This window comes from Eumetopias jubatus, unplaced genomic scaffold (genome assembly GCF_037043125.1).
Source record: "Eumetopias jubatus isolate StellerSeaLion01/CBP00866 unplaced genomic scaffold, mEumJub1_p1.0 scaffold_11, whole genome shotgun sequence".
In the NCBI taxonomy this organism is placed as follows: Eukaryota; Metazoa; Chordata; class Mammalia; order Carnivora; family Otariidae; genus Eumetopias; species Eumetopias jubatus.
In genome coordinates this window covers 38,199,720-38,215,484 of record NW_028274817.1, presented here as the reverse complement: position 1 = coordinate 38,215,484, position 15,765 = coordinate 38,199,720, and the positions used below count along the sequence as shown (strand labels likewise).

Below are 15,765 nucleotides of genomic sequence, written 5' to 3'. Positions count from 1 at the left end.
CATTCATGCAGGACTGGGCCAAGGTCAGGCCAAGCCTCTTCCTTCTTTTCAAATTCTGTGGTTCCTACCTCATGAACCACGGTATGTCCCTGGAGGAACTTCCTGCTGCTGCCTCAGACACCCAGGCTTTCCTGGTGTGGTGAGCAGTAACTCCTGTGGGCACGTGACCCCCAGACCTGTCCCTCGAGCTCAGGATCAGCCGGGCGTGTGCTCTCAACTCACCTCTGGGCCCTGCCTTCCCCTTCATTCCGGGAAGTCCTGGGTCTCCGGGTGGCCCAACCTTGCCTGGAATCCCCATGAAGCCAGGCTCACCTCTCACGCCTGGCAAAGTCCAAAGGAGAGCAAGTCAGGGCCTCGCACGGTGGTGCGGGTGAGGGGTGGTGGGGTGAAGACGAGGCAGATTTGAGGGCGGGAAGAGCACGATCAGCGGGCCTCTCTTCACGGGGCTGCGGGAAGGGGCTATCTCTAACTGTGGAGTGGGAAAGGGCCCAACCACCGGCTGAGCAGCCATACCTTTCAGTCCTAGCTCTCCAGGGAGGCCGGAGAAACCTGGAATTCCTTGGTCTCCCTTGGACCCTTGAGAGCCAGGAACTCCAGGGAAGCCGGGGTCTCCAGGGTCACCTTGATCGGAGGATGGCCCAGGGGGCCCCGGGGGCCCCGGGGAGCCTGGGCGGCCTAAGGATAAGATCAGAAGAGGAATGAGGGCCGGTGAGCAGGAAGTGGCCACTGCTGAAGGCCTCAGCGCTGCTAGGAAGCCAAAGCCTGTTTCCCAGGGCAGAGAATGTTCCCTTGCTGTGTGTGGGGTCCCAGGGCCTGGTCCTTCCTGATCGCTCTGAGCAAATGCAGCCCGTTCCAGTCCCCTGTTGTCCCTGCTGGGGGAGGGATGTGAGGCCAAGCAGGCCCATGCCTGTCCAGCAGTAGGAATGGGGCCGGACTGTATTAGGACCTCTCCCAAATCCGGACAAAAGGTGAAGGCCAAACCTCTTGCGGGGGGCTTCCTGTCTTTACCTCGCTCTCCATCTAGGCCTGGTCGCCCAGGGTCGCCAGGCTGTCCCGCTATGACTGAGGGCAAGGAGAGGCCTGGGGCACCGGGCAGACCAGCAGGGCCCTGGAGACCTGGGAAACCTGCAAAGAAGAAATAAAAAGGGGCCGCTATGGGCTTGGTGTGGCCAGGCTCTCCCAGAGAAAGTGGAAGCGGTTAGGTAGGGGCCAGACCGGCGAACGCCAGCAGAGGGCTCTTCTCCCGTCGGTCGGTTGGTCTCCCTTTGCAGCCAGCCGAGGAGCACAGCCCACACGAGGTCACAGTGACTCCCTGTTCCACCCCCCGCCCCGCGCACCCCCCTCCACCCCCCAGCAGGTGCCGCAGTTCCTCCTCGGGAGGGAGCTTTGGAAAGTTCTAGCTTCCAGTGTCACTGGAAATGGAACTATTTCAGACAGATTTCCCTCAAATGGGGAAGAAAAGAAGGCATGACTGCAACATCTGGAACTGAAGTTTCTTTAAAGTGTTTTTTAAACCTTCTGGCCCTGTGGGCACATTTTCACTGAATTAGCCAGTTATGTCTGGGGCTGCCCAGAGAAGGTATGAGGGCCGAGGTGGGGCACGGGCTCCAGCCAGAAGAGCCGCGTGCTGGGTCCGAATGCAGGCCCCAAGGGCAGTACGGCTCCTGGTGTCTCGTAGGGCTAGTTTCTGGGTCTTCTAGGCAAACTGGGAAAGGCTTTGACAGGCAATCGGTGATACCAGCTGGCTGCTTGCTTAATTGCCTATAGAACAAATTTCTCTATACCACATCCCGCCCCCGCCTTTTGGTCAAAGAGAAAAGCTATTTATTAGAGTAGATAAAGAATACCTGTCTGCTCCGATATTTTTTACTTCTTTTCTGTTTGTGGAACGATTTCTACTATAACGTTCAAAACCAGAAAATTTCAACTGATTACAGAAGATTTATTGAATATGCATATGAAGACATACATGGAATCCTGATGGGAAACCACATCAAAGCCATATGTAAAATGTCAAAGTCCATCTTATACTTGTAGCATGAAAGAAATGTATTTATTATTTTGGCATATTCTAGGATACATTCCAATGACGAGAAATAGATTCCTACTGGTTGAAAACTATTCTGGTGGTCGAGATGATTTTTTGTTTCTTTGTAACAATAAAATCCAAAAATACTAATGTTGAATTTTTATTTTTCTGATGAAGAAAGCCAGAAATATTAATGTGGAACTTACTGTATTCTGTTAAAGAAATAGTAAATCCATAAAAATGCATAAAGAGAGATGGCGGACTGGTGAATTCCGGTGGTTTTTACAGCTCATTAGTGAACTGAATGCAGAGGGAACATAAAGAATAAAAAAGTAAATTTCAAGAAAAGACTCCAATTATTATAGGTCTGGAGACGAAACAAAAGAAAACAAGAAAAACAAGTTGTTAAGCCACGTGGTGTTACTTTTAAGTATGGTCAGTTATGTCTTGATGAATCTTTCAAGTATTTTTCTTTGTCACAAAGGTAAACATCTGAACAGAGAGACATATTGTGTTTTTTCCTGAAAATATAGCTTTATATATACACATACATATATTTTCATATATAAATATAAAATATATATATGGTGAAATGAAGCAAAAAGCAATAAACAAGATACCAGATGGTGCTGTGGGCAGCACACAGAGTATAAAAAGCTCCCATAGTAGTTTTTGGAGCTGCCTTCTCTTTTTATCTGTTTTTTGAGTTTAGAATTGTACCAATCTAGCATTAAAACTGAAATAAAGGTCCTCCTGGTCTCAAGTAGTTAAAAAAAAAAAAAAAGCTCATGTATTTCTTTAAGAATGAGACACTTTAAAGGAGCACATGAAAATGCCCGATGGCATGTTTTTCCAACTCATTTCAGTGTCTGAGACTTAAAAAAAGCTTAGATGCACAAATGCAGCCTCTAAATATCTAGTGCAAATGCGACAACGAAGGGTGTGATTCAAAGTTATTTAGATAAAGGTATTATAGGGACAGGGACTGCTTTAGGAAGTTTGCTTCAGGGTAAATCTTCATTTTACACTGATTTCTATGATCGTAACAGAGTTAGGTTTCTATGGGGGGGGAAGATATTTGCTGTATACTTTTAAAACAATGTTTTAATTAAATATTGAGAACAACAGAATATTTATAAATCGCAAGTAAAAACTCACCCAGATAACAATGAACATCTCTGCTCCCACCACCCAGTTTAAGACAAAGATGGCATTACCTTTGAACTTCTTTGCATGCCCTTCGCAGATCCCTACCACCTTCCCTCCCTCTCGAGGGGCTACCACTCCTGAATTTTGTGTTTATCATTCCCACAGTTTGACCACACATATCTGTGTCCCTAAACGATATATTGCTTGTTTTCATTTATTTATAAACTTTAATCAGTGGAATCATACCCAATGGTTTTGTTTTTGTTTTTTTAAAATCAACATCATGTTCCTGAGCTGTATCCATCTTCACATGTGTTGTTTACTACATTTTTCATTGTGATTTTGTTATTACCTCAGAGAGCAAAAGGAAATGGATAATTTAATGACCAGGCATCCATAGTCAAGATGGGAAACCATCTGGGTTTTGCTTCTATCTGGGTCCCCTCTTTTCTACCTCCTGTGAAAGTAGCCACACTCTCTCCCTATGGGCTCAGACCCTGTGGGAGCCCCCACTCGGAAGAAGCCGCTGGCTTTCAGAAAAGAACAGGTTGGTCCCGACCAAAAGAAAGAGTAAACACAGAGAGAGCAGATGCACCAATATAAAATTCAGCAGAAAATGAATTAATGTAGAAATCAGTTCCTGGAAAACAGACACGCATTATACAAACATGCACATAAATTAGATGCGTGGGGACCTCAAGCTCCAGAACCATAACGGAGGAGCAGAACATTTTGCAAATAGGATTGCCCTGGGGAACACATCATGATATAACGGACAATGTTTCTTGAGCACCTACTATGTGCCAGGTGCTGCACTAAGTGCTTTTATACCTATTACCTCACTCCTCATTGGTTCCTCACCAAACCTGTGTTCTCGACTCTCTTATTATGCCCATTTTACAGAAAAGGAAAATGAAGGGTCCATTGGGGATTGAGGGGCAAGTCACTTCCTTGTTCAAGGTCATATAGCCAGTGAGGGGGTAGAGCTGGAATCTGAATCCAGTGGTCTGACTTCAGAGCCCATACTCCTAGGTGTGATGCTACACTAAATCTGTTTCCTGTTTTACATCGAGTGCCATGTATCTGGGTCTTCAGAACATTCGCAAGGAGAGGGAGAGACTCAGATTTCATTCTCGCCATTTGAGAGGTGGGGAAAGGAAAGCTCGGAAGGAGACTTCAGTTGATATCATGAGTCAGGAGCCGAGATTAGGGCAAAACCTGCTTTCTAGTAAACCCGACAGATCCTAACTGAGTGCCTGTGAGTGTCTCTCCTAGGGAGACATTTATCCTCAGTCTTGGGCTCCTTCCGGCAGCCATGCTGTCTTAGAGCCCTGGGAGTAGAGCGCCATCCACCCTGGACGCTGAGGAACTTCCGGCAAATCTCTTGCTAAGTGGACAAGCCCTGGACCTCAGGACCTTTAAAGTCAGGCCCTGGCCAAGGTCACAAGAGAGCCCCTGGGGTTAATAAGGGAGAGCAGGAGGGAATACGGAGGCTAGAAGGAGCTCACCGGACTGCTCCTTGACACACCTTCCAGGAAAGCCCTAGGCATGCCCCCCCCCCAGCAGTCAGTTCCACTGGGTTCCGAGCTCCCCAGAGATGTGAAGACATGCACAGCTCAACCCTGTGAGCCACGTGGCCCTGAGGAGCCCCGACCTTGGCTCCCCAGCTGGGCCTTACTCAGCTTCTATAAGGCCTGACTTGGGCTCACTTACCTCGGCCACCTTTTTGTCCTTTCACGCCTGGCTTCCCTGGGGTACCGAGGCCAGTTCCTGGAGAACCTCTTTCCCCTTTGGGACCGGGCAGGCCAGCTGGCCCAGGCACGCCGGTTATACTAGGTCCTAGGAGGAGATGCAGACAGAAGAGGGACAAAACTCAGTGCGGGCGAGGCCCTCATGCCTAGCTCACGGGCTGGGGGCCTGCCTGACGCGCACCAGAAGCTGAGTACTGAAGTAATCGGAAGGAGAGCTCATTCTGGGTAGAAGAACAAACTCCTTCCCCCTTCCTCCTTCCTCCACAAATCAAGGCACCTCAGATCGGGGGCCTGGCAAGGAGATCTGTGAGCTGAAGGATATGGGATACCCCACAGTTGAGAACCCATGGCCAGCCCCCTGCCAGCCTTCTGGAAGAGCCGATGCTCTCCTCCTTGCCCTTGAGGGTCTTCCTTACCTGGAGTTCCGTGGGTTCCCTTGGTTCCTGGAAGCCCATTCAGTCCATGTAAACCAGGAAGTCCAGGGAAACCTGAGGAGACAGAGTTATCAGAAATGGCTCTGGCAACTTTGGAATCGTGAAGGGTCAGCCAAAGTTCCTGCCCCCCAGGGCCTTCCAAAGTCCTCATTTTAAAGGTCATGGTCTTTCTGGAGGCCTTACTTAATGCCCTAAGGGGGAGCAGACCGCTCCCTAACCTCCACCCTAGCTTTTCCTGAGTCTCATTAGAGACCCATACAGCTTTAAGAGCAGGGTGGTAGATGATTAGGTCTCTTCGAGGACGCAGTGAGTTGCCACCTCCCAGAGACTCGCTACCCAACCCTGAAGTCAGGGGAAGCCTATGTGTGCCAGGACAACAGCCTTGCTCGCTAACTCTTCTCTCCATGGATTCCCTGTTCTTCTCTTCCTGTTATCTGTCACATGGCCAGTCAGTGACTCCCCCGGAAATGGCTTGCCCCCAGAGAGTGTCTCCTAATATAAAGGAGCTGCTGTCCTTTTTCTGAGGGAAGAACCTCTTTCCCCACGGCCTCCTCTCAAATAGACATACCTTTGGTTCCCATTAGGCCAGAAGGTCCCAGGGGCCCAGTTGCCCCTGGATGGCCTGGAGAACCCGGAAACCCTGGATTTCCTCTCATGCCTGCAATCCCGGGGAGTCCTGAAAGTGAAAGCAAGGCAGGAGCTCAGAGTGGGCCACGGCTTGAAGCTGACCCTCACTTTTTCAGAATATAGTCGTTGGGTGGCACCGTACCTGGGGAGCCGGGAAGGCCAACATCTCCAGAAATACCAACATTCCCATCTTCACCTTTGCTTCCTGGGAAACCCACATCGCCAATGAATCCATCTGTTCCTTTCTCACCTACAACATCAAGAAAAATGCTGAGTGGTCAGGCCCCGTTTCGGGCACCGTGTTTTTCCCAGGGGAGGGGGAGCAGGAAAGGAAAGCTACTTGAACTGTCAAGAGAGCCTGGTCCAATGAAAAACTTTGAAAAGGATGGTAATAGAAGACCTGTCTTTGCATTTGCAAGGTGCTGCCCGCTAAGGTAAGTAAACGTGCTCTGTGTGCCCCCATAAGGAGGAACAGTGGGTGGAAATGGGTGGAAATGTTCGAGAACCAGTTTAGATAATTATAAACGGAGGAAGTGGATGCCATTATCCCAAAGGTCTTATTCGACTTAACTCATGAGTCTCAAAGGAAAAGTAGACTGGTTTGCTTGGGGAAACCGTGGGCTGCCTATGAGTGGATACGTGTCAGGGTAGGAATTTCTTTGCACTGGAAAGAAGTTACAGAACTCGGGGTTGACCTCCCCAATTCCTCCCGATCCTCAGTTTTGAGGAGCTTGTGAGACACGTGAGATAAAAGGACAGTAGACTTACCTTTAAAACCAGACTCCCCAGGTTGTCCCTTGGGTCCTGGGCTACCGGAAATTCCAAGTGTCTGACCTTGATCTCCTGGGGATATGAAGATATTGTCCAAGTGGTCAGGAGAAGCTAGAGCTCATTTTGCAGCAAAGAGATCTTTTGATGGCAAAACCTTTTCAGATTCAACGTAGCCAGAGATCTTTGACAAAACTATGCATTGGGTAAAAAGTGACCAATCACCAAAAAAAGGCTGGGATGTTATCAGGCTACTGTCAAGAAATGCTGCTATGTGAAGCATATCTCCATTGGGAAGACATCGCTAGGTTCAGTATGGGCAGAGAAGATGGGAGGAGGGGTGCTAAAACATCACCAGAATGGAACAATGATGATGGCAAGTATGGGAAATTTTCCTGCCCCGTGGGCTGGGCTCAGCAGGGAAAAAAACTGTCTTGAGCCGAGGCCCTCTTCTGCTGCTGAGTTTGGAAGGCAAGTGGGTCAAACCACTGTTTGTCACACGTCTTTGAGGAGCAAAGCCCTTTGCAAAGGGGTCTTGGCCAAAGGGGAAAGGTAAATCAATTCACTTCCCCTTGAACACCGAGTTTCCTTCCCCAAGAACCCTGAGCCTGCTAGAAATCCACCTTGCTCTGGAAACACCCATTAAAAGAGAAAATGCTCCTCACTTTTTTAAAATTATTAATTATGTTCAGTTAGCCAGCATATAGTACATCATTAGTTTTTGATGTAGTGTTCAATGATTCATTAGTTGCGTATAACACCCAGTGCTCATCACAACATGCACCCTCCTTAATGTCCATCACCCTGTTACCCCATCCCCCCACACCCTTCCCTTCTGTAACCCTCAGTTTGTTTCCTGGAGTCTCTCATGGTTTCTCTCCCTCTCTGGTTTCTTCCCATTCAGTTGTCCCTCCCTTCCCCTGTGGTCCTCTGCACTATTCCTTATGTTCCACATGTGAGTGAAACCATATGGTAATTGTCTTTCTCTGCTTGACGTATTTCACTTAGCATCTATACAATGGAATATTACTCAGCCATCAGAAAGGATGAATACCCCCCATTTGCATCGACATGGATGGAACTGGAAGGGATTATGCTCCTCACCTTTTGAACCTGGGAGACCAGATGTTCCTGGGAGTCCGGGAGTTCCATTGAGACCCTTTGAACCCTTCGAAAAATATGGAAATCGTTTCTGCCCGGAGCTCAGGGCCTCCCACGCTCTCACCGCCCCCCCCCCCCCCACAAACCATTGCCTGAGAGAGGTCTACTGTGTACGCTGTGGCAGGGGTGGGTGGGTGGAGGAGGCATCCTGCGGAAGGGAAGGTGATGAGCCAAGGGTGGAAAAACATAGTCAGGGTTTTTAGGGGAGGGACTCTATCTGCAAATTAATCCTGGTCTCGTCATTCATAACTTCCCAATGGCTATCAAAATGAGAATCTTGGGAAATCAAGGTATGGCTGTTGTAGCAAGTCTCTTTGAAAATACAGGACGTGACCGTCCGGCCGGATTCTTGGTGGTGTGCTCTGCAGACAGTCAGCTAGCAGCACCCATGCCAAAGCTCTGGAGCCACAACGCACAAGGAAAAGGATTGCCTCACCGGGCAGGGCGACAGCCCTCAGCTGCGAGTCCTGCAAGCTTCGGGTCCCTGCAAGGAACCACGTAGCAGGCTGGATGTGCGCAGGTCCTGGAGTCTGCGTTTGGGCTGATGTGACCATTTTCACAGGAAAAACTGCCTTGACTGACTCATGTCCAGCACTCTGTCTGAGTCTGGGACATGGGCGTGTCAGCTGCCATCAGTCCAGTGACTCCCCCGGAAGTTGGTGTGGTTTTGAGTTGCGGAGCCATCCGTAGTAAAGACGTACACTACCTAGTGCCTTGCGTGGGAATCTGAGTTCTGGGCCGGGTCTCTGTGTTCGCTGACCTCCCCACCCTGGATGCCCCCTCCATTTGCCTGGCTTTTTCCACACATTTGGGATATCTGTTCATTCTGAGCCTTTGCTCATGCTGGGACCCCTCCCAGAATGCTTTCCCACTTTGACTCCATCCCTCCTAGGGCAGGAGGGGTCAGGACCATCCAGCTAAGAATACTTTCTTTTGCAGTTGCTTCTGGGATGTGTGTGTGTGTGTGTGTGTGTGTGTGTGTGTGTGTGTGTGTGTGTGTTCTCTCCACTCTCCATCAGATGGACTGATGCTTTTAGAGGGACAGGGACTTTGCCTGCAGGGAGGACAGGCATTCTGGGATCCAGTTCATTCGGTCCCTTCAGTACTGCTACTATGACGGCTACTACTTATGGAGAGCCCACCATTTGCCAGATACCAAGCTAAGCGCTTTACGTGGATTAGCGCGTTTAATCCTCACTGCTGTCCCGAAGGAGGTTTGAGGATCATTCCCGTTTTGTGCAGATGAGAAACGCGAGGCTCAGGCAAGGTAAGCAATATGCACAGAATCACAGAGCTGATGAGCGGGGGACAGAGATCCGAACCCAGCTCCATCTCGTGCCTATGCCTATTCTGTTGCCCTGCCTTTGAAGGACCCAGACAAGCTGATTTGGTTATTTGCCACTTGTCAACAATGACCTTTCTGAAATCACAACGTCAAGAGGCCTGTACCAAAGTCTTACGATGTGCCTAGCTCAAGGGCGGGGGCGGCGGCGGGGTGCGGACTTCTAGAAGAATGTGTAAGGACTCGTTCTCAAGGCCTGACAATCTCGTTGAGGAAATCGGGCCCACACAGAACCAACTGGGATTCATATAAGCAATGAGAAGTGCAGCATGCCTGCAGGGTGGGAGCTCCGAGACTACTGGGGGAGTGGGTGCCTGGGGCTGGGGCCCAAAGCACGGGTGGGCATTAGCCAGTTAGTTGCAGAGGAGGAGGCTCTGCCCTGTGGGGGAGAGAGCATGAACAAAGGTCCAGAGGAAGGAACCTTCAGGAAAGGGGTGGGGGAAGACCTGCCAGACTCAGGGAGAGGGCTTCATCTAGGGTGAGCTAGGGGAAGGGGCCGGGAAGTGGGCTGGGGCCAGAAAGATGGGGTGCAGGGGCCTGTCCCCCTGCTACAGAAGTCCTTCCCTGGTGCAGAGACCAAGAGCTGGGTGCACTTACGCTTTCCCCTGGTATTCCTGGGAAACCTGTGATTCCAGGGGACCCCTTCAGGCCAGGTAAGCCCCGTTGTCCTGCGGAGCCAGGGAGGCCTGCTCTCCCAATGAGTCCCTTGATGGTACTGGGGAAGCCGGGAGCTCCAGGCAATCCTGGTGGCCCCGGGGGGCCGACCTCTCCTTTGTCACCTGGGAAAGAAGTAAAGGGCTTAGAGAAAAGATCCTGGGCAAGAGCAAACCTGCTCCCCAAAGGTGCAGGACCCTGGATCACAGGCAAACAAAGTGTAGCCTTGGGGACTTGGGGATGGCTAGCGGGGGGGGGGGGGACGGTGTGAAGGTGTGGGTGGGGGAGGTGCCTTCAGCCTTAGGGGGCACCAGTCAGCACCACCCCGGCTCAACACTGCCAGTGCCCATGCCCCAGCATCTGCCAGGCTTCTCCGGGGGGAACAACAGGGGTACCACAGCCTGTGGTTCAAAACTTCAGTTCTAGAGTGGCAATGAAAAGTGGCAGCCTTGAAGTCCAGACGCCCCTCAGGCCCAGAGAAGGCAGCCTCCCTGGACCGCCTGCCGCCACCCACACTGCCACTTTGCGGGGGGGCGTCTTGTGCTGCGGGGCCTCTTTTCTCAGGAGGGAAGTTGAAGATGAGCGTTTCTCCTGCCCGTTGCCTGCCCCCGGCACCTCTGGGCCCAGGAAATCCGGTGGATCCAGCTGAGCCTCTCGAGCCTTTGTCTCCTTTGAACCGAATGTTCAGTGTGGGCGGTCTTGGGCCGGGTATTCCAGCTGGCCCTGGGTCGCCTCTGTCTCCTGCGGGGGGGAGGGGAGTAGATCGTGAGACCCTCATGAGAGGAAGCTTAGACACGGGGTCAGGCACGGGCTGACCTTTCATCTCAGCTCCTCCCGCACCACCCCCAGGCCTCCTTTCCGGGCCCTGCCCCGCCCCTGGCTCCCCAGCTTCCCACCTATGTGCATGCCCTCTCCCTGGACGGGCCCAAGCCGGCCAGCAACTTTGAAGCCTACTCCAAACCCCTCTCCACTGAGCGTCTGGGAACGTACCATGAGGCCTCTAACATGCGGCAAAAAACTCACAAGTGATTAGATCTTTTGGTTTAAAAGCCAAGGTTTGGGGTTCAGAAGCCCCAAATCTCATTATCTAACACAGGATGGGTATAAGCCACAACAGCTTCAAGGTCGATGGACAAAATGTACCTTGGGAAGCGGGGCTAGCAAGTTCAGAATTCAGTTCCCGAGCTCACCTTTTTCACCCGCACCACCAGCCCGTCCAGATGGTCCCGCTCTTCCGGCTGACCCAGAAATGCCCTTTAATCCACTTGCGCCAGGAATACCTGGGAGACCAGGCATCCCCGGGAAACCAGCCAGCCCAACAGACCCCTTCTCACCTGTTGAGAAACGAGAACTTCTATTATTATCCCTGCCTGACATACAAGGAAATGGGCCGCTCAGAGAGGTTAAATAACTTACCCCAAATCACACAGCTTGGCAGTTGCAAAGAAGGGATTCCAACCCACATTTCTCTAAGTCCAAAGCCCCAGCTGTTAATGTTTACATATTATACTACTTCCCTGAACAGGGACGTGGCACTAAAGCAACAGGAAGGAAAGAGGAGGTGGGCGCCTCTCTTACGATGTGCCAAGTTAGAGCTCATGGGTGGCACAGAAAGGAAAAAAAAAAAAAAGCCTAGGACCGGGAGGCAGAGAGGTGAGCCCTAGCCAGGTGCTGTTGCTAATCGGCTGTGTGACCTTGGGCCCGTCATTTGCCTCTGTATAAGATGGAGACGCCTCCCCTCCAACCTCTGGTGGTCTAGCAGAAACGGAGAGCCATCGGGCCCCATGGAAGGGGTGGAGCAAATGAGTATACCCAGCGTGGCGGTCACTGTCCTGGGCCTTCCTGACAGCGTTACCCAGCCCAGCGCTCCACCCAGCCAGCAGCGGGGGTGACTCACCTTAGGTGGGAGCCTTCCCTTAGCACGGCTCCGCCCGACGCTCTTACCACAAACAGTCCCACCCACTTTACTTACCCTTCAGACCTGGCAGGCCTGGCAACCCAGTGTTCCCTGGCAAGCCTGAGCTCCCCAAGAAGCCAACCAGCCCTGGAGATCCCGGAAGGCCTTTCAGCCCCGGCAGGCCTCTCTTTCCAGCTGATGAAGGGGGACCTGTCTCGCCTCTTACACCTTTCTTTCCAGGATGTCCTGAATTAGCACAGGAGAGAACACAGGACAGCCGTCAAGGGAGGCTGTGTCCAGATCTGGGCCACTGCCCGTTCCCATGGCTTCTGGTTGGCTGGCTGGCTGGGTGTTGGAAATGGTCCCTTAACAATGGCCCTGTGCAGGCTGCTAACTGGCAGGCTTCTCAGCTCGCTGAAGCCTTAGCGCTTACCACCCCGAGCCTCATGCACGCCAGTGGCTATTACTTTCAGCATGGCACGGTGGCTGGCAGGGTGCGCAAACCCCTTCCGATTAGAACTTCTTCCCCCTTTTATGAATGTGGTTCACATCTTCGCCTGTGAATGGAGCTCTGGGAAGCCAGGGCGGCAACTGGACCCTAGCTCCCTGGTACGTCCATTCTGAGCCACGCCACAATGACTGTTTCCTGAGCCAATCTGGTGAAGCAGAGGTTAAAGCCGGACATTGTTTCAGCCTCCCAGGGAGCCATGGATACAGGGCTGCCCTTTTAATCCCTCTTGCAAGCAGTTAAGTCAGCCAGTTCCTTGGCATTAAGGCTGAAAGACCCCCTAGTGCCAAGTCCTGTAGAAATCCCCAAGGCCCATTTGGTCTCCTAGGTATTCTGGGATTTCTTTCACCAGGCTTTAAGTTGGTCAATGGGATTAACCTCCTGAGCTGCTGCCAAAGTGGAATGTTCAGGTACAAAGCAAGGAAATTAAAAAACCAAAGGATTAAATCAGTGACGACAGAGGTATGTGGGCCCCCGAGGACCTCAATGAATGGCTGACTTGGCTTTCCATGAATTGAAAAGCATCCAGGAGCTGCAAGCCCCAGGATTCTAATGGGGGGCTGGGAAGGGGATTCCACAACAAGGGAAGGAAATTCAATGGGGGCCAGCCCCCCAGCATGAGTCCGGGGACCCCTGGCCTTGCCAGGCTCTAGCATATAGTCCGAGAATTCCTCGAGCAGCGAAGCCGGTGGGGGTGTTAGCCTGTGAGCTTGCGTAGTTTTCTCACCTGGACGGCCCATGGGAAGACCCCAGAAACACAGAAGGCTAAAGGGGATAAAAAGCAGTTGAGCGGTTCTGCAAAAACTCAACTTCAGTCACGTGGCCAGGAGTAAGGTGGGGAGGTAACATAGTCACTGAGGCAGGGGTGAGGCAGGTGGCAGGAGGAGCAGGGGAGCCTCGAACACTAGGCTGGAGCCGGGGGGGGTGTCAGCCCCACGGTCCAGTCCTCAGAGGCATGCTCGCCCAAGAGGCAGGCCACCATGCAGCCACCCTCTGCTCAAGCTTCTGCCCCCTGACCCCAAGCAGGCTCCCCAGGGCCCCAGCCGAGCCAGCGGAGATGGCTAGACACCCCTGCACAACTAGGGTGGTTTCTCGAACTGGGAAAGGGGGAGCGAGGCCATGGGGGAGGGGTGGGGAGGGATGAGAGCTACCTACCCTTTTGGAAGCTAAAGTACAGAAATCTCTTCTGCTTGGCACTGCCAGGGCCCCCTGAGATTGGGAACTGTGAGAGGTTGGGAAAGTCGAGGATCCTTCTAGACCCTGCCCCTGGTGCACTCCTTCTGTTGCCCCTCGGGGCGCCAGGGCCCAAGGCCCGGCTTAAGGCTGTCAAGCTGGGGCTCCTCCTCTAAAGAACCTACCTGAAGGGCCCGGAAAGCCTGGTGCACCCGGGAGCCCGGGTTTGCCCTTGACGCCAAATAGACCATCAGGCCCAGGGGGCCCTGGCTGTCCCACGTGGCCCGGTGTGCCAGGGCTGCCCCGTTCACCTTTGGGGCCTAACAGGCCCGACTTCCCAAGCAAACCTAGTGAAAGGAAGGGGCAGATGATCAACAGCCTGGATGGACAGCAGGGACTGGTGACCAAAGCAACTTGCCGCGCAAGAGCATGGCCCAGGGTACATCCCCGTGCTACGGCCTCCTCTGTTCCAGCCCTCGCGGCAAATCAGAGGCTGTACCAGAAACCGGACTCTCCATCATGGTCACTTCCAGATTGACTAAGTAAGGAGAACAGACTCCGGTGATTTAAGAAAAAGTTCCCAGAAGGGAGAGACAGAACAAAATGACTTTTCAGTGTCACCCCCTCATGGAGCCACCACCCCAGGCTCAAGCGTGTATTCATGAATACATGCAAGGCTATGCCGGTCACCGAAAGACTTTCCACAGACTGTTAAATAAGTGAGTCAAAAAGACTCACCCTTGGGTCCTGGAAGGCCAGAGTCTCCAGGAAATCCTCTGTCCCCTGGCAATCCCTGTAGGCCTTGCTCCCCCGGAGCACCATCCTCAGCACCAAAGATGTCACCAGGGGCTCCCTTGGAACCGGGTAAACCTGGACTGCCAAGTTCCCCGGGCAAGCCATCTTTCCCAGGGAACCCAGGAAACCCAGGCAAGCCCTTCTCCCCACGAGGTCCAGGAAATCCTAAATGTAAAGAGGCAAAAAATAAAAAGGCCATGGAGGTTTAGAAGGGATAGGTCTGGGTAGAGATCTCGGAGACAGATTTGGGTTTTTCTATTACAAAAGCTAACATTTCAATAATGTGTGTCACTTCTCTTGAAAGGCAAGAGCCTCTGGTCCTGGGAGGACATGCCCAGAGGTGGGGACTGCACCCTGTGAGCTGCAGAAGGTTCTAGCTCAGTGAGGCCAGGCCTGGGGCTGAGCCCAGTAACCCACTCCCCGGGCGGCTCCACTGGCCGAAGGGCCCAGGTGATACCCAGGACTCTCCGTCAAAGGCCCAATTTCTTCTGGAGTCATCTATCCTCTGCTGTCATGCCTCCCTCCTCCGTGGGTGGTTGGAGGGGTTTGAAGCTGGATAAATAAACCATGGAGGGTCTGGCCCGTGACGATCCCCGTGCCGCAGAGCAGGCTGGTTCAAAAACTGAGTGGGGGTCAGAACTACCTGGGGAGGGGGGGCTAGGCCACACCCAAATGGCTGGGCACCACCGCCCCCTGCCCCGAGCTTCTGAGCAGTAGCTCTGCCGAGGGGCCAAGAGTCTGCATTGTTATTAACAGGTTCCCAGGAGACGCTGGTGCTGCAGCTCTGGGGAACACAGTTTAAGAACCACTGGGGCAGTGGAGAACAAGCTTGCCGCAGGGTGTGAGCAAAGGGATAGAAAGAAACCACTTCCCTCTGACTCATCTGAACATCTTTGTGTGACCTAGAAGGATTCGATCCAGGAACTTGCCAGAGGCTTGGCAGTCAGCTAAGCGGTGGAGTCCTAGCTCTGTCACTAGTGACTTTGTGACCTCAGGCAAAGGCACTTTCCACCTGAGCTTCATCTGAAAGTGAAGGGCTTGTCCTGGCTGATGGCCCTGACCACTCTGACTCACTGCCACGCTCTAGCTTGAAGCCTTGTCTCACCTGAGTACGAGATCAAAACCACCCCGCCCACACCAGAGCACAAACCTCACTGCCTGGGATCAATGGATGGCTGGCAACCACGATTCAAAGCCACAGTCACAGGGGAGGAGAGAAGCAGGCGAGGAAAAGCTTCGTTCCTTACCTGGCAATTCAGGAAGTTGAACCAATCCTGGACTTCCAGGCTCTCCTTTATTTCCACGCAGTCCAGGCTGGCCTGGGGTCCCAGGGAGGCCACGGGCCCCTTTAGGGCCTGCGAACCCGAACATGAGTGGTGAGGGGAAAGGAAAGTCAGGGTGCCTGGTCACCTTTGCGATGTTCACTCAAGAATCCTAGTCTCTTGGGCAGGGCAGGGGGCCTCTTAGCCTTACCCCA

General features: G+C 52.5%; 1 protein-coding gene across 1 annotated transcript in view; it reads right to left on the bottom strand.

Annotated features, from left to right (window-relative positions):
• The window catches only part of COL4A6 (collagen type IV alpha 6 chain), a 143,657-nt gene that overhangs the window by 7,278 nt on the left and 120,614 nt on the right, over positions 1 to 15,765 (bottom strand). Inside the window, exons 25-40 of the mRNA XM_088028541.1 lie at positions 15,536 to 15,643; positions 14,232 to 14,453; positions 13,679 to 13,840; positions 11,888 to 12,058; positions 11,106 to 11,249; positions 10,531 to 10,656; positions 9,859 to 10,040; positions 7,863 to 7,926; positions 6,759 to 6,833; positions 6,133 to 6,240; positions 5,932 to 6,039; positions 5,346 to 5,417; positions 4,892 to 5,017; positions 1,009 to 1,125; positions 514 to 675; positions 223 to 321 (exon numbers count right to left, since the gene is read on the bottom strand). Coding sequence (XP_087884667.1) covers positions 223 to 321; positions 514 to 675; positions 1,009 to 1,125; positions 4,892 to 5,017; positions 5,346 to 5,417; positions 5,932 to 6,039; positions 6,133 to 6,240; positions 6,759 to 6,833; positions 7,863 to 7,926; positions 9,859 to 10,040; positions 10,531 to 10,656; positions 11,106 to 11,249; positions 11,888 to 12,058; positions 13,679 to 13,840; positions 14,232 to 14,453; positions 15,536 to 15,643 — 2,046 coding nt within the window. The remainder of the gene's footprint in view (positions 1 to 222; positions 322 to 513; positions 676 to 1,008; positions 1,126 to 4,891; positions 5,018 to 5,345; positions 5,418 to 5,931; positions 6,040 to 6,132; positions 6,241 to 6,758; positions 6,834 to 7,862; positions 7,927 to 9,858; positions 10,041 to 10,530; positions 10,657 to 11,105; positions 11,250 to 11,887; positions 12,059 to 13,678; positions 13,841 to 14,231; positions 14,454 to 15,535; positions 15,644 to 15,765) is intronic.